Source organism: Gorilla gorilla, chromosome 22 (genome assembly GCF_029281585.2).
Source record: "Gorilla gorilla gorilla isolate KB3781 chromosome 22, NHGRI_mGorGor1-v2.1_pri, whole genome shotgun sequence".
Lineage (NCBI taxonomy): Eukaryota > Metazoa > Chordata > Mammalia > Primates > Hominidae > Gorilla > Gorilla gorilla.
In genome coordinates, this window is record NC_073246.2 from 43307921 (window position 1) to 43324268 (window position 16348).

The 16348-nt window shown below is 50.4% G+C and overlaps 1 protein-coding gene across 26 annotated transcripts in view; it reads left to right on the forward strand.

Annotated features, from left to right (window-relative positions):
- The first annotated feature begins 3639 nt into the window (after positions 1–3639).
- The window catches only part of MX1 (MX dynamin like GTPase 1), a 38826-nt gene continuing 26117 nt past the window's right edge, over positions 3640–16348 (forward strand). Inside the window, exons 1-8 of one of the 26 annotated variants that reach the window (XM_055373595.1) lie at positions 3651–3729; positions 5131–5164; positions 5269–5389; positions 6051–6206; positions 10540–10638; positions 11091–11202; positions 13894–13969; positions 15410–15535. In XM_055373595.1, the coding sequence (XP_055229570.1) occupies positions 15431–15535 (105 nt within the window). In that variant the 5' untranslated portion in view covers positions 3651–3729; positions 5131–5164; positions 5269–5389; ... (3 more) ...; positions 13894–13969; positions 15410–15430. 26 annotated transcript variants of the gene reach the window in all.

The window sequence follows — 16348 nt, forward strand, 5'->3', positions numbered from 1 at the left end:
TGCCCATACAGCTCCCTTGCTGCTCAGAGGGTCTGGAGAGGAACAGCAGAGGCCCAGCCCCAAATACTTCTTGCACCGGCTTCTATTATGAGAGGTGGATGGCACCTGTAGGCACTTATATTTCAGGTAGAAGGAGCAGGAATAAAGAAGAGAGGGCCTCAATCTGAAATATCAGTTCTGGATCTCCCTGGGGGCAAGACACTGGCCCTTAGCTGAGCTATTCTGTCATCACTGTGAGCCCTCATGCTCGACCTCACCGGAGCACCCCTCGATCATGTGCTGAATGCCTAGCACGCGCCTGGCGCTGTGGGGTACAGAAATCTAGAGCACAGAGCTGAGCTTTCAGGGCTTAGCTGTCCTCACATCTGTGACACAAACAAGGATCAAACAAGGAAAGTTTTGTTTTTGTTATTTTTATTTTTTTTTAAGTTGGGGCCTTACTCTGTAGGCCAGGCTAGAGTGCAGTGGTGCAAACATAGCTCACTGCACCCTCGAACTCCTGGGCTCAAGTCATCCTCCCGCCTTGGCCTCCAGAGTAGCTGGAAGCCCAGCTCAAGGAAAGCATTAACATGTTCTACTTTTCACCATAACTCCTGTGTATCGGAAAATGGAAAATGAGCTTTTGAAGTGGCCTATTCGCTTCCTCCATGAGTACTTCCTGAACACTTTCCTCTTGGCCACTGCTCCCAAGACCCCCTCAAAGTCTCTCTCCTGGACTTCCAGCTTCTGGAATGAGCCCCAAGAGTGGCACTTAGCTCCAGCTCCTAGTAGCTCACTCCTTCCTTGCTCACCTGTGCCCCCCACCTGTCTCCTTAGGGGCAGTGGCTTTGTCTTACTCATTTGCATAACACGAACGTCCAGCATAGAAGCCAGCATGGGGCCCAGTAAGTGTTTGGAGAAAGAAAGGGAAGAGGTGAAGAAGGGAGGAGACAGAGGGAGAGAAGGAGGGCAAGAGAGGGGATGTTTTGCTCAGTGAATCCCCATGTAATGGGATTTACCACAATGCACTATTTCTTTCCTGTGTGTGAATGCCAGTGGACAGCTGGCCCTATCTGGGGAAAAATGATTTGGGAAGAGCCACCAGACCTTTCCCAGTATTGTAAACACCAGTGTTGATGGGGTAGGGGCCAAGGGAAAACTCCCCCTTCACCCTCTGAAGAGTCATGAAAAATCAACACACGGAAGGCAGATGAATTGGAGAAAAGGCATACCATTTACTGACGTGCTCACAGGGGAGAACCACGGATCCATTATCTCCACCTTGCCCCGTCACCCACATATCCAGCCATGGGGTTCAGAAGCTTACACACCATCTTGAGGTTAGAGAAAGAATGGTAGCTTGAAAGTAAGGCAGGAACAGAAAACCAAATACCGCGTGGTCTTGAGAGGTGAATCCAGCTGGACCTCCTGAGTTGAGTGGGGACTTGGAGAACTTTTCTGTCTTACAAGAGGTTTGTAAAATGCACCAATCAGTGTTTTGTAAAAATAAAATGCACCAATCGGTGCTCTGTAGCTAGCTAGAGGTTTGTAAAATGGATTAATCAGTGCTCTGTAAAATGGACCAATCAGCACTCTGTAAAACGAACCAATCAGCACTCTGTAAAACGAACCAATCAGCAGGACATGGGCAGGGACAAATAAGGGAATAAAAGGTGGCCACTCCCCAGCCAGCAGCGGCAACCCATTGGGTTCCCTTCCATGCTGTGGAAGCTTTGTTCTTTTGCTGTTCGCAACAAATCTTGCTGCCACTCACTCTTTGGGTCTGTGCCATCTTTAAGAGCTGTAACACTCACCACCAAGGTCCGCAGCTCCATTCTTGAAGTCAGCGAGACCACGAACCCACTGGAAGGAACAAATTCCAGACACAGTCTCACTTAGAAGTGGGAGCGAAATGAGAACTTATGAACACGAAGGGAACAGCAGACACGGGTCTGCTTGAGGGTGGAAGGTGGGAGTGGGAAGAGGAGCGATTTATACCTGGCTGATGAAATAATACATATAACAAACCTGCTTACACGAGTTTACCAATGTAACAAACCTTCATATGTGCCCCTGAACCTGAAATAAGTTTTAAAAAAAATTCCTTGAAACAAAACAAAACAAACAAAAAGAATGGGGGCTTGGATTGTGGCAAAACAGTCTATGAGAGAGGCTGGCAAAGGTGGTCTTGTTACCCAGGAGAAACCTACCAGGGAGCAGCCCTCAGGGAGAATAGATGGTGACTGTTTCTATCAGACCTTTTTCTTTTCCTTTTTTTTTTTTTTTTTTTTGAGACGGAGTCTCACACTGTCACCCAGGCTTGAGTGCAATGGTGGGTTTTTGAGACGGAGTCTCGCACTGTCACCCAGGCTTGAGTGCAATGGTGCGATTTCAGCTCACTGCAGCCTCTGCCTCCCTGGTTCATGCGATTCTCCTGCCTCAGCCTCCTGAGTAGCTGGGATTATGGGTGCCCACCCGGCTAATTTTTTGTATTTTTAGTAGAGACGGGGTTTCACTATTTTGGCCAGACTGGTCTCAAACTCCTGACCTTGTGATCTGCCCACCTCGGCCTCCCAAACTGCTGGGATTCCAGGTGTGAGCCACTGCACCTGGCCTCTATCAGATCTTTAAAGGTGTCAGGCTTTCAGTTCTCCCTTCCTAGATCTGGACAAGGGAAAGAAAAGCAAGCAAGCCTGACCGCCTCAGTGCAGACCCTCTAAGATGCAAGTCTTCCCCAGGTAAGACAGTTCCGCAGGGTGCTTCTGTGGGCTGGCTTTCTGAGCAGCCATCTCAAACTATGCGAAAGAAATAGATTTTGGGCCAGGCACGGTGGCTCATGCCTGTAATCCCAGCACTTTAGGAGGCCGAGGCGTGTGGATCACCTGAAGTCAGGAGTTCAAGACCAGCCTGGCCAACATGGTGAAACCTTGTATCTACTAAAAATACAAAAACTAGCCGGGCTTGGTGGCGCATGCCTGTAGTCCCAGCTACTCAGGAGGCTGAGGCAGGAGAATCGCTTGAACCCAGGAGGTAAATGTTGCAGTGAGCCGAAATTGCCCCACTGCACTCCAGCCTGGATGACAAGAGTGAGACTCCATCTCAAAAAAAAAAAAAAAAGATTTTGGGGGTAAAATATTTTGCTTTCCTTCAGTGGCTGGGCCACCTGTACACAATGCCTGAACCCAGGTCCTGCAGCCCCCAGCTCGGCTCTCCAAAGCTCACCAGTATCAAAGGATTTCAGCTTCTGCTCCTCTCCGCAGGGCTCTCTGGTGGGCCCCAGACAGACATGAAGGAAAAGTCCGGCCTTGACCTTGAGGGCCAAGAGCGACCACGTCAGACGCCAGCAGTCTCGTGCCCAGTTGCCAAGGGATCACCTGAGGAAGGCCCTTAAAATACAGGTGGTAATGCAGGGGTCTTGAGATGGCCCCGGACCGTTCATTTCTAATAACTTCCCAGATGAAGCCAATGCTGCTGTTCCAGGAACCACCCTTTGAGAAGCAAGGGTCTATACAACACGCACAGAAGAGGAAACGAAACGAGGCAAAGGAAACCAGTCCCTTTACTCGCTCCCAGGCAGGACGAAGCGGGCAAGGGCGGGGGCGCGGGCGCGGGCGCGGGCAGGCGGACGGACTTGCAGGAAATGCAGCCGGGAGGATGGGCAGGTTGTGGGATGCTCCGCCGTTCCGCCACCACCCGCCTCCCCGGCCCAGCAGAACCGGGTCCAGGCTGGGGGAGGTGCTAGCGGTGTATGTAAGTAACACCGCCCCCTCGTCGTGGCACCGCCCTCTTCTTCCCTGCCCCCCCCCTTCCCCGCCCCCTGGATTCTGAAGTCTGAAGTCATGCAATTTGACTTTTCCTTTCTGGAAACCAGGGAGCAGAAATGAAACCGAAACTGAATTGTCCGGGAAATTCGCTGTGGGGGCGGAGAGCGCAGGGAGAAGTAAGCCCAGTGCAGGACCCTGAGGCCCGCGTTTGCAGGACCAGGGCCGGCCTTCCGATTCCCCATTCATTCCAGAAGCATCGAACCACGCTGTGCCCGGATCCCAAGTGCAGCGGCACCCAGTGTGGGCCTGGGGTTGCCGGTTGACCCGGTCCTCAGCCTGGTAGCAGAGGCCAGGCCAGTGCCACAAGGTCAGGCTCCACTGGGCCCTGCCCGCCCAGGAGCCTGTGGTGTCAGGCACCTGAAGGGATGGGTTGCCCCTCCACACCTGTGGGTGTTTCTCGTTAGGTGGAAGGAGAGACTTAGAAAAGAAAAAGACACAGAGACAAAGTATAGAGAAAGAAATAAGGGGACCCAGGGAACCAGCGTTCAGCATATGGAGGATCCCGCCAGCCTCTGAGTTCCCTTAGTATTTATTGATCATTTGCGGGTGTTTCTCCGAGAGGGGGATGTGTCAGGGTCACAAGACAATAGTGGGGAGAGGGTCAGCAGACAAACACGTGAACAAAGGTCTTTGCATCATAGACAGGGTACAGAATCAAGTGCTGTGCTTTTAGATATGCATACACATAAACGTCTCAATGCTTTACAAAGCAGTATTGCTGCCCGCATGTCCCACCTCCAGCCTTAAAGCGGTTTTTCCGTATCTCAGCAGATGGAACGTACAAATCGGGTTTTATACGGAGACATTCCATTGCCCAGGGACGGGCAGGAGACAGATGCCTTCCTCTTGTCTCAACTGCAAGAGGCATGCCTTCCTCTTATACTAATCCTCCTCAGCACAGACCCTTTACGGGTGTCGGGCTGGGGGACGGTCAGGTCTTTCCCTTCGCATGAGGCCATATTTCAGACTATCACATGGGGAGAAACCTTGGACAATACCTGGCTTTCCTAGGCAGAGGTCCCTGCGGCCTTCTGCAGTGTTTGTGTCCCTGGTACTTGAGATTAGGGAGTGGTGATGACTCTTAAGGAGCATGCTGCCTTCAAGCATCTGTTTAACAAAGCACATCTTGCACCGCCCTTAATCCATTTAACCCTGAGTGGACACAGCACATGTTTCAGAGAGCACGGGGTTGGGGGTAAGGTCATAGATTAACAGAATCTCAAGGCAGAAGAATTTTTCTTAGTACAGAACAAAATGGAGTCTCCTATGTCTACTTCTTTCTACACAGACACAGTAACAATCTGATCTCTCTTGCTTTTCCCCACAGGCACCTAAGTCCACCTGGGCCTGGAGGAGGACAGGTGTGCAAAAGAAAATATCTCGGGACCCCCAAACTCCTTATGCCAAGGGAAACATCGAGCCTGGGAACTGAGCCATCAACACTGCCATTCTTTTTCCCAAACAGATCCCTGTTGTCAGAGGCACACCCAGAGCAACTCCACACCGGGTGCATGCCACAGCAACTCCATCTTAAATAGGAGCTGGTAAAATGAGGCTGATACCTACTGGGCTGCATTCCCAGACGGGTAAGGCATTCTAAGTCACAGGGTGAGATAGGAGGTCAGCACAAGGTCATAAAGGTCATAAACACCTTGCTCATAAAACAGGTTGCAATAAAGAAGCTGGTCAAAACTCACCACAGCCAAGATGGCCACGAGAGTGACCTGTGGTTGTCCTCATTTTTACACTCCCACCAGCGCATGACAGTTTACAAATGCCATGGCAATGTCAGGAAGTTACCCTATATGTATGGTCTAAACGGGGAGGCATGAATAATCCACCCCGTGTGTAGCATATCATCAAGAATAACCACAAAAATGGGCAACCAGCAGCCCTCAGGGTTGCTCTGTGGAGTAGCCATTCTCTTACTCCTTTACTTCAGGCAGGGGAGATGAATTTCCCTTTGAGCCTGTGGACAGAGGGCAGCCTGGCAGAGGGACAGGCATCAACAAAGCCTCTGAGTGTGACCTGGGTCCTGAGTTCAGGGATGGCAATGGGGGAACTGAGACTGGATCAGAAGTTGCCTGGAAGAAGAGAGGGCCATTCTCAGAGTGTAAGAGTGAAACTTATCTGGTAGGAAAAAAAAAAAAAGAGTAACTGCTGTTCGTTTAATAGAGCACACATCCTCTGCAATTCAGGTGGGAGGTTGTGAGCTTCTTAAGTACAGAAGCTGCCTCTTGATTTCAGCATAGCGAGGAGGTGCTGAAGAGCGCAGGTTTGGAGAATGATCACCTGGATTGGAACCATAGCTCTACCAATATGGAACCCAGCTCCTTAGGCCTCGGTCTTCTCATGGAGAACATGGTGTGACAATCCTACTCCTCCGGGAGGGTGGCTGTTAAGGTGAGTGATTGCACACGAGTCCCTCTAGCTGATGTTACTGAGCGGTCCTTGTTTTTAGAGCTCCCAAGATGGTGGCGGGCCACTTCCAAGATGGCGGCGAGCCTCTTGTTCTCTGACCTGGGGTTCTTGGCCTCACAGATTCCAAGCAATGGAATCTTGGGGCATGTGGTGAGTGTTCTCATTAGGATGAACCCAGGCACTTAGACATGCGGGAACAATGGCGAGCCTTTAGCCTGATCGGGAGTGGCAATGAGCGGCAATGGGTGCCTCGCTGGATCAGGAGCACAGCGGACACCCTGCCGGATCCAGAGGGGTGGAAATCAGTGGCGGGTCTGTGATGGCAGCAAACAGCAGCAGACAGCAAATGGCAGTGGTGGATGGCAAGCGAAAGCTCAGCTCCAGCCATAACAAACACGGACCAGAAGAGTGTGCAGTTGCAAGATTTAACAGAGTGAAAACAGACGTCCCATACAAAGGGAGGGAACCCAAAGGGGGTTGCCATTGCTGGCTCGAATGCCTGGGTTTCTATCTCGATCACTGTCCCTCCCCCTGTGCTCTCAGGCAATAGATGATTGGCTATTTCTTTACTTCCTGTTTTTGCCTAATTAGTATTTTAGTGAGCTCTCTTTACTACCTGATTGGTCGGGTGTGAGCTAAGTTGCAAGCCCTGTGTTTAAAGGTGGATGTGGTCACCTTCCCAGCTAGGCTTAGGGATTCTTAGTCGGCCTAGGAAATCCAGCTAGTCCTGTCTCTCACTGACACCTAACACATCCTACATGCTCAGTAGACATGAGCTATTATTGTATGACTGACTGCTGAATTACACCCCAAAACAACCACCTATACTCCCCAAGGCCCTGCCATATCGTATGCATATTAGAGGCAATGAAGCACCAAAATCTAAGGCCAGGGAGGGACTGCGGTGGACAAGGGAAGTGCCTAGGGCGTTAAAACTTAAGGAGGCATTGCACCAACTGGGAGTGAGCTGTGTGTGCTGTGTTTCCTGGGCAGGGCGCCTCACTGCCCTTCCGAGTCCTGCCCTGGCTGAGGTTGTGCCTCTATCTGGTTATCAGTTGCCTGCAGCTCTTTCTGATTTTGTTCGTGAACAAGGGCCCTTAGGGAAGCCTCCTGCTGTTGGAAACAGCAGCAGCATCACCCAGAGTGAAGTCTCTGTTCACATGAGTGCCAGCTCTGCTCACACCTACCCTGCGTTCCCAAGGCACTGTTCCTGCTTCAGAAAGCATCAGCCCAGCCTGCTCACAGCCCCCCAGGATGTGCTGTTGCCTGGGTTCTTGACTAGGAAGTAAAAGGCCCAGAGGGGTTGAGTGTGTGTGTGTGTGTGTGTGTGTGTGTGTGTGTTGAAGTGAGGTCATTGCTAATTCCTGGGAGAACGTGTGTTCCCCTTGGATGAACCCCTTGGATGAAGAACCCCTTGGATGGGGTTGCCCAGCCCTAGGAGTGGATCCTGCAAAGCAAAATAGATTTCAGCACAGGGAGTGGGCTGGGGGGCTCCTCCCCCTCTTGTAGGTGCAGCAGTATTGAATTTGATTCCATCCAGGTTTCCCCTGACCCCAGGACCTAAAGCTGGGGCAGGTTCTGGGCCTTGAGGTTGGTTGGGGGTGACCCTTCCTAATCATGGAAGTCTTTAACGGGGGCTTGTAAGGGACTGTGAGCTGAGCTAAGGAGAATGGAGGTGGGGTGCCAACCACTCCCAAAGGGAAATGCCATCTCCCACTCACAGCCAGTTAGCCGAGAATGGGAGCTCCCAAAGGGAGGACCACCCATGGGTCTGCTTGACTCAGCCCTCCCCAACCCCTTTCACCTTTGCAGTAAAACTCTAGCCAAGGAAGACAAAGAGACCTTTGGAGACCAAAACAGAACTTTTAATTCAGGCCAACAGCAGGCTCATGCCCAAAATGGCTGCCAACCCCAACAAAGAAAGCAGCTAGCTTATATGTCGTTTGAGATGGGAAAAACAAGGTAGGATACAGGTTTCAGACAAAGACAGTAAATTACTTAACCCGTGACAATTCTGAGGAAACTGGCAATTCAGTTATATTGACTAGTCATCCTCCAAGCTGGACTAGGGTTGGAGGCTGGGGTCCGGAGGCAGGTGATAAGCTTTCGAGATAAGCTTGCATCTGCAACTTGTTACAATGCTGGGAGGGGCTGCTTAAAATTTTAGCCTATGTGTTACTTCTAAATAGCTTATACTAAATGTTAACTATTTTCATGTGCATCCATGTGAAGAGCCCACCAAACAGGCTTTGTGTGAGCAACATGGCTGTTTATTTCACCTGGGTGCAGGCGGGCTGAGTCTGAAAAGAGAGTCAGCGAAGGGAGATAGGGGTGGGGCCGTTTTATAGGATTTGGGAAGGTAATGGAAAATTACAGTCAAAGGGGTTCTCTGGTGGGCAGGGGTGGATCTCACAAAGTACATTCTCAAGAGTGGGGAGAACTACATATAACCTTCTTAAGGGTGGGGAGAATTACATATAACCTTCTTAAGGGTGGGGGAGATTACAAAGTACATTGATCAGTTAGGGTGGGGCAGGAACAAATCACAATGGTGGAATGTCATCAGTTAAGGCTGTTTTTACTTCTTTTGTGGATCTTCTGTTACTTTAGGCCATCTGGATATATACCTGCAAGTCACAGGGGATGCGATGGCCTGGCCTGGGCTCAGAGGCCTGACAACTATTACCTATGTTATGTTTATTATTTTAAGCTTTATTATTACTATTTTATTTATTTTATTTTATTTTCCTTCCACACACCCATTTCCACCCTGGAGAGACCAGATGAGCCAGACTCCAGGGAGGCCTAGAAGTGGGCAAGGGGAAACGGGAAAGGAGGAAGATGGTATGGGTGTGCCTGGTTAGGGGTGGGAGTGCTGGACGGAGTTCGGGACAAGACGGGCTCTGCAGCCATTGGCACACAATGCCTGGGAGTCCCTGCTCGTGCTGGGATCATCCCAGTGAGCCCTGGGAGGGAACTGAAGACCCCCAATTACCAATGCATCTGTTTTCAAAACCGACGGGGGGAAGGGCATGCCTAGGTTCAAGGATACGTGCAGGCTTGGATGACTCCGGGCCATTAGGGAGCCTCCGGAGCACCTTGATCCTCAGACGGGCCTGATGAAACGAGCTTCTGATTCAGCAGGCCTGGGTTCGGGCCCGAGAACCTGCGTCTCCCGCGAGTTCCCGCGAGGCAAGTGCTGCAGGTGCGGGGCCAGGAGCTAGGTTTCGTTTCTGCGCCGGGAGCCGCCCTCAGCGCAGGGTCTGTGAGTTTCATTTCTTCGCGGCGCGGGGCGGGGCTGGGCGCGGGGTGAAAGAGGCGAAGCGAGAGCGGAGGCCGCACTCCCGCACTGCGCAGGGACCGGTGAGTGTCGCTTCTGGGGGCAGCGCCCAGTAACCGCGCTAGGAGCGCGGAGAAGGGCATTGGGAGAGCGGCGTTCGTGGCGGAGACTAGCGCTCCGGAGCACGGGCACGGCGGGGGCACCTTCTCGGCTGCTAGTAACTAACAGTAATAATAATAGTCATAATCATAGCAAGGGCGCTGATGGGCGGGCTCGGAGCACGCCTGATTCTGATTCCCACCAGGCTGCCCAGGCTCCTGATGACTCATCAGAAACATCCCCCAACCCTCGGCCTTCCTGCAGGAGAGGTTGGGAATGGGTGGGGGACGGGGCTCGGGGGAGGTCTCCGAGGGACTCTAGTAAGCGGGGAAGGGCGCCAGGAAAGTTTCAGATCCACGGCTGCGCGGGCCACGAGCCCACCCGAACGCCGACCACTGCTTTCCGTCGACTTCTATTTCCTGCGAACGCGCGAAAGCAAACCCAAGTCAGACTGCGGAGGTCGCTGGGGAGGGAAGGTTCAAAGGAGTTCTCGCCGATCCTGCTGAATAAAGGGGGTTCCGAGCTGGGCCGAGATGGGGCATGCGCGGGAAGACCCCTGCCCGCTGTTCCCCCCGCGCCCCACCGCCCCAGTGGATGCCATGCCTGGGGCCTCCCCGGCGCGTGGGGCTGACGCACCCTCGGGGTCCATCGTAGTTGGCCGGGATCGTGGAGTGGGTGCGGTGGACGAAGGGAGGCAGGACAGTCCCGGGGGTGGCAGAAGGAGCCCGGGCACAGCTGAGACCTGCGCTCCCATCCCACCAACACTCACAGCGGGTGACTGCCGAGCTGGGCAATTGGGATGGCCCAAGTTATTTGGTCAAATTTTAAATCACGTTTGTTACTGGGAAGTAGAGTCCAGTGATGCTAACCACGCCTCTACCTCCACCACCCGTGTCAGTCCCAAAGGGCTCCTAAAATGGCTGTGTCATCTTTCAGCCTTGGACCGCAGTTGCCGGCCAGGAATCCCAGTGTCGCGGTGGACACGCCTCCCTCGCGCCCTTGCCGCCCACCTGCTCACCCAGGTCAGGGCCTTTGGTAGGTAGCAGTGCATTTGGTCTAAAGGGCAAGATGTTCTCTCTTTTATTCATAACAAATTTAAATGCCAGCAGGGTTTGGGGGGGAAAAACGCTTTCAGAAGAAAAGGTGAATGTCAGTCCTGCAAGAGTTAGTTTTAAAACTAGACTGAATTGGCACATGTATACCTATGTAACAAACCTGCACGTTCTGCACATGTACCCCAGAACTTAAAAGTATATAAAAAAAGAAAAAACTAGACTGGATTATGTTGGGAAAGTGTAACCTCTTCCACCTTAGGCATTTCCTAGAACGTAGGCAGTAGGTGGTCCTTATTAGGGGTTTTGGGAGAGGAAGGGGGCTGAATCCTACCTCCCATCCCTGCTCCTCTATGGGGTCTGAGCTGAGGAAGCTTCACCACAAGGAGAGAACCCCCCTGACAACCCTGGATGCCACCTTTACCCTCACTGCAGGAATTCTGTGGCCACACTGCTAGGAGATCGGTTCTGGGTTGGAGGCTACAGGAAAACTCCCACTCCCTGAAATCTGGAGTGAAGAACGCCGCCATCCAGCCACCATTCCAAGGTAAGGCAGAAATGAAGTGGGCCATTGGGTTCTTTCTTTTCTTTCTTTCTTTTTTTTCGAGACAAGGTCTCACTCTGTTGCCCAGGCTGGAGTGCAGTGGCGCCATCTCAGCTCACTGCAACCCCCGCCTCCCAGGTTCAACCCCCGCCTCCCAGGTTCAAGCGATTCTGGTGCCTCAGTCTCCTGAGTAGCTGGGATTACAGGCACACATCACCACACCTGGCTAATTTGTATGTGTTTAGTAGAGACAGCCTTTCACCATATTGGCCAGGCTGGTTTCAAACTCCTGGCCTCAAGTGATCCACCTGCCTTGGCTTCCCAAAGTACTGGGATTACAGGCACGAGCCACTGCACCCAGTCAGGTTCATTTTAGTTGTTATGTTAACCAGGTTTCCTCCACCTGTGCGCTAACTTTCACTTTCCCAAAAGGTTTCAGGATGACCCAGCAGGCAATGAGTGATTCTCAAATTCAGGATTTATTGTGAGAGATTCACACACACAATTGAGCAGGCATTCACAGTACAATGATTAAAGGGAGTGATTAGGGTAAGGACCCACAGTGGAGGCTCTGGAGGCCAGCCCACTGACAGCCACTCCAGGGAGTCCAGAAGTCCTGCTCTAGTGCTGGGTGGTGAAGGGAAATCTGTTCCTCCAGGGGCCTTGTCCTCGGCTGCCCAGCTGCCAAAGTCAGGAAGAAGCTTTCAGAAATCTCACTGCCAAGATTCCGAAAACGCTTCAGACATTGCCAGTCCCTTGTCGCTTTTGCGATCCTCCACAGGTGTGCGTGCCACTGGGTCCTTATCCACTGGGGTCTCTGGTGGCATTGGGCCACAGCAAGTGTTCCCTCACCCCCTTAGTCTACCACACACATGCTTACCACTTTGAAGAAAAACCCCTTTACTATGAGCGAAAGTGAGAAACACGTATGTTTATTGTTTCCAAAGAAAGAAACTTACTATGGGCTTAATGCTACCTAGTGAGTGCCTCCATTTTGAGACCTTAGGGTCACAAGTCATTATTATATATCACGGGCACAAACCTGCCCTGGGCAGGGACGGAAGGAAGCCCCTGCACAGGGTCAGTTGCTCAGGATGTGAGAAGAGCCTGGTTTATAACCCCATCCATGCCCACCTAACATCTCAGGCTCTGACCAGTGGGGCTGTGCAGTAGCGAGTGGATGGAGGGCTGGAACCCTGCAGCCTCCTCTCCAAACACAGGGTGCGGCCAAGACATTTTAGGAGCAATTTGGGATGGAGAGCTAGGAGTCGCCACCTCTTGGCTCTTCCAAGGCCGGAACTGGTGGCTGCACTCAGTTCAGTTTGAAGACTGCAGCTGGATGCCAAGTTCCATGGAGGAGTAAGAAACCGGTTTGAACTCCCGAGATTGCCCTGCCCCTGAAATCCAAACTGATGTTCCGAATGATCAGGGAAAGGTACAAACGTTTATGGTTTACAGAAAAAACCCATAGGTTTAGCTTTCAGAGAATCTCATTTTATGAAGCAAATTAGGGAAGGGAATCTACTCACCAAGTCCTGTTTCAGCTGATTGAGTGGAACCTGTGGTCATGTGGTACAAGTCCTGGTCTCAGTGATGCTCCTTATCTGGCTGCAGAAAGGCCAACTGAGGCAACCATAGCCCAGAAGACTGGTACTCCTGAGAGGCAGATGAAGTGGTGGTCTTTGATATCGAGCCTGGGATGCCCTGGGCACATGAGGTATTTCCAAAGGCATGGGAGTTTTAGGGAATAAATTCCCAGATTGTCAGACTCCATAAGTACCATTTACAATGGATTACCTTTTATAACCATCCCAATCCTACCTGACAAAAGAGGTGGGCGGATTACGAGGTCAGGAAATTGAGACCATCCTGGCTAACACTGTGAGACCCCATCTCTACTAAATAAATACAAAAAATTAGCCGGGTCTGGTGGCGTGCACCTGTAGTTCCAGCTACTTGGGAGCCTGAGGCAGGATAATCGCTTGAACCCGGGAGGTGGAGGTTGCAGTGAGCCAAGATCGCACCACTGCTCTCCAGCCTGGTGACAAAGCGAGACTGTCTCAAAAAAAAAAAAAAAAAAAAAAAAAGAAATACATCCCTTTCTTCCCTTCCAAATCAAGCAAGGATGCCTGCCCTGGAAGTGTATAAACCCGGGGAAGGGAGACAGAAAAGGATAGTTTTAAGTATTGGTGTTGGGTACGTGTTCTTTAGCCAAGGCAGCATGAACCCATGGCAGCACTTCCCAACCTTCCTGACATGGGCGTTTCTGTGAACTCCAGTGTGACGGAGAAATGGCATTGGCTCAGGTGTGCAGCTAGATATGTTACAGAGCAGGGTGACAGGCAGGGGTGATGAGTTTTGTTTTAACAACCTGTCCCTTCAACCCTCATGGTACTGACAAATATCACATGGCTCTCGGGGGAGATTCCTGCGAGGGGAAGCAAGGAGAGCATCCTTACATATTATTGATCCAGGCAGCAGATTTGCAGCAAAGCTCTGTGCTTTATTCATCTGTTAAAATAGTTAAAATAGTCAAAACATAGGAAAAGGATTCTGGGAAGTCAGAATCGGCTTCAGAGCACACCCCTCCTGCACTTGCACGGTTCTCAGCCTTGGGAATGGGACTGGGTGGGTGGGTACTCTCGGGTGTTCCGCGGGTTTGGGTCTTACTTGTACACTTTGCTTGATTTCAAGGAGGTGCAGGAGAACAGCTCTGTGATACCATTTAACTTGTTGACATTACTTTTATTTGAAGGAACGTATATTAGAGGTAAGTTGGTGCATGCTATTTTCTATAACATTTATTTTGAGTCATAGGAGAAGATTTTCAGTTACTTTTATCCAAGATTATTAGACACTGTAAAATTTCATATTTAGGCACTTGTCCTACAACATTTTAAAAATGAATTTCAAATACATACATGTGTATTTGTAATGCAGACAAGTATAAGGCAGTCAGTTACATGCTTTCAAGAGTAAAATGAATGACATTTCATTTCCCCCATTTGTGGGAGTGAAAGAATGAAAATATGAAATTGATGATCAAAAGAAAGAGCATAAAAGATTTAGAGCTTACACGTTTTTTAAACTAAAGGTTTGGGTATCAAATTACCATAATATTTGGATTCTCTTGGCTACATTGGAAACAGTTCTATAACAATTTTATTTTTAAAAGTAAAGTTTTTGTTTGTTGTTGTTTTTAAGACGGGGTCTCGCTCTGTCGCCCAGGCTGGAGTGCAGTGGTGCGATCTCGGCTCACTGCAACCTTCACCTCCCAGGTTCAAGTGATTCTCCTGCCTCAGCCTCCCAAGTAGCTGGAACTACAAACACACACCACTACTTCCAGCTAATTTTTGTATCTTTAGTAGAGATGGGGTTTCACTATGTTGGCTAAGCTCGCTTCGAACTCCTGACCTCAGGTGATCCACTCACCTTGGTCTCCCAAGTGCTGGGTGGGATACAGGCGTGAGCTACTGCGCCCAGCCTTTAAATGTAAACTTTTTAATTGTATTACAACTGCATCAGAAGTTGTATCCTTTGCAACTATTCAAATTTATACTGAAAACGTTTTTGAAGTTCAACCTAAAATTATGACAGGAGATAGTTTTAGAAAATATTTTGGGGAACAGAGGCATATTCTATTTTTTTTTTTTTGAGACAGAGTCTTGCTCTGTTGCCCAGACTGGGGTGCAGTGGCGTGATCTCAGCTGACTGCATCCTCTGCCTGCCAGGTTCAAGCAATTCTTTGCCTCAGCCTCCCGAGTAGTTGGGATTACAGGTGCCCGCCACCATGCCTGGCTAATTTTTTTGTATTTTTAGTAGAGACAAGTTTTACCATCTTGGCCAGGATGGTATTGAACTCCTGACCTCATGATCTACCTGCCTCAGCCTCCCAAAGTGCTGAGATTACAGGCGTGAGCCCCGGGGCCCGGCCTGGAGGGATATTCTTGAAGCGCCTTGAGCAGGGAGGCAGCGTTTGTCTTTATCTGACCTTGGCTTCTTTGGGTCACTCTGTTTCTCTTTCCATGAATAAAAAGCCAGTGAGCACACACTGTGTCCCAGGCACTCTTCTACGCTCTGGGGACATCACCATGAACAACTAATCAGAGTCCCCACCTCCAGGGGCCTTCCGTTCTGGTGGTGGGTTTGGTTCCATGGTTGAATGCACCCAGCTGCTTATCTGTTCAATAGGCATCTGCTTTATTTTAAGCTTACTTTGCAAAGAAGGAAGATGGTTGTTTCCGAAGTGGACATCGCAAAAGCTGATCCAGCTGCTGCATCCCACCCTCTATTACTGAATGGAGATGCTAATGTGGCCCAGAAAAATCCAGGCTTGGTAAGTTGCTCTCTGAAAGTCGCTATCCATGTGACATGAGCCATGCCCATTCGAGGCTGCCCTTTTCTACAGCGGTGCTACTGCTGCCCAGATATGCCTGCTCTCTCGCCTCTCCTGTGCCAGGACGCAGATCCTGACCCTCTACTTGCCAGCTGACAACCATGTATAGACTCGTTGCCTTAGCTCACTGTGGGTGGAGGTGCTGCTGGGGTTGGGGACACTGGCTGAGCTGTCGATGGGTTCAGCTCATCTATACTAGAAGGAACTGGCCCAGACCCTGGATTCAAGGAGCACTAGGTTTGTTTTTCCTGCCCACATCATGATTCAGTCTCAAGCTACAAACCCTGGGGCATCATTAAGATATTATCTTTGTAGGGAAGCCACGTGGTGAATTTTTTGCCCAGAATCAAGACATATTTTTGGTGGGAACCAATCATGGCCCCTGGAATCAGTCCAACCTCAGTTGGTCCCAACGCTGACACTCTCAGCTGTGTGATCGTGGGTAGTTATTCTTCCTGTTATAAGCCTGGTTTTCCATATCTAAAATGAGAATAATGGTCTTTGCTTTATATGGCTGAGAGCAAAGTGCAGGGAGTGTCCAGGTACTCAGAGTGCTCAGTTTCTTATTACCGTGGATCATCGGTCTGTTTCAGGCTGGCTCTGTTTTCCTAGGCAATGTTAAACAATTTTTCAAACAATATTCAAAAAACATTGAAGCGTTTAGAAAAATACAGAGGACCACCACCTTTCCACCACCCTGATACCACTGTTTACATTTTTCTGCATTTCTGTCCCTGGTGCATCTCTTGTCTG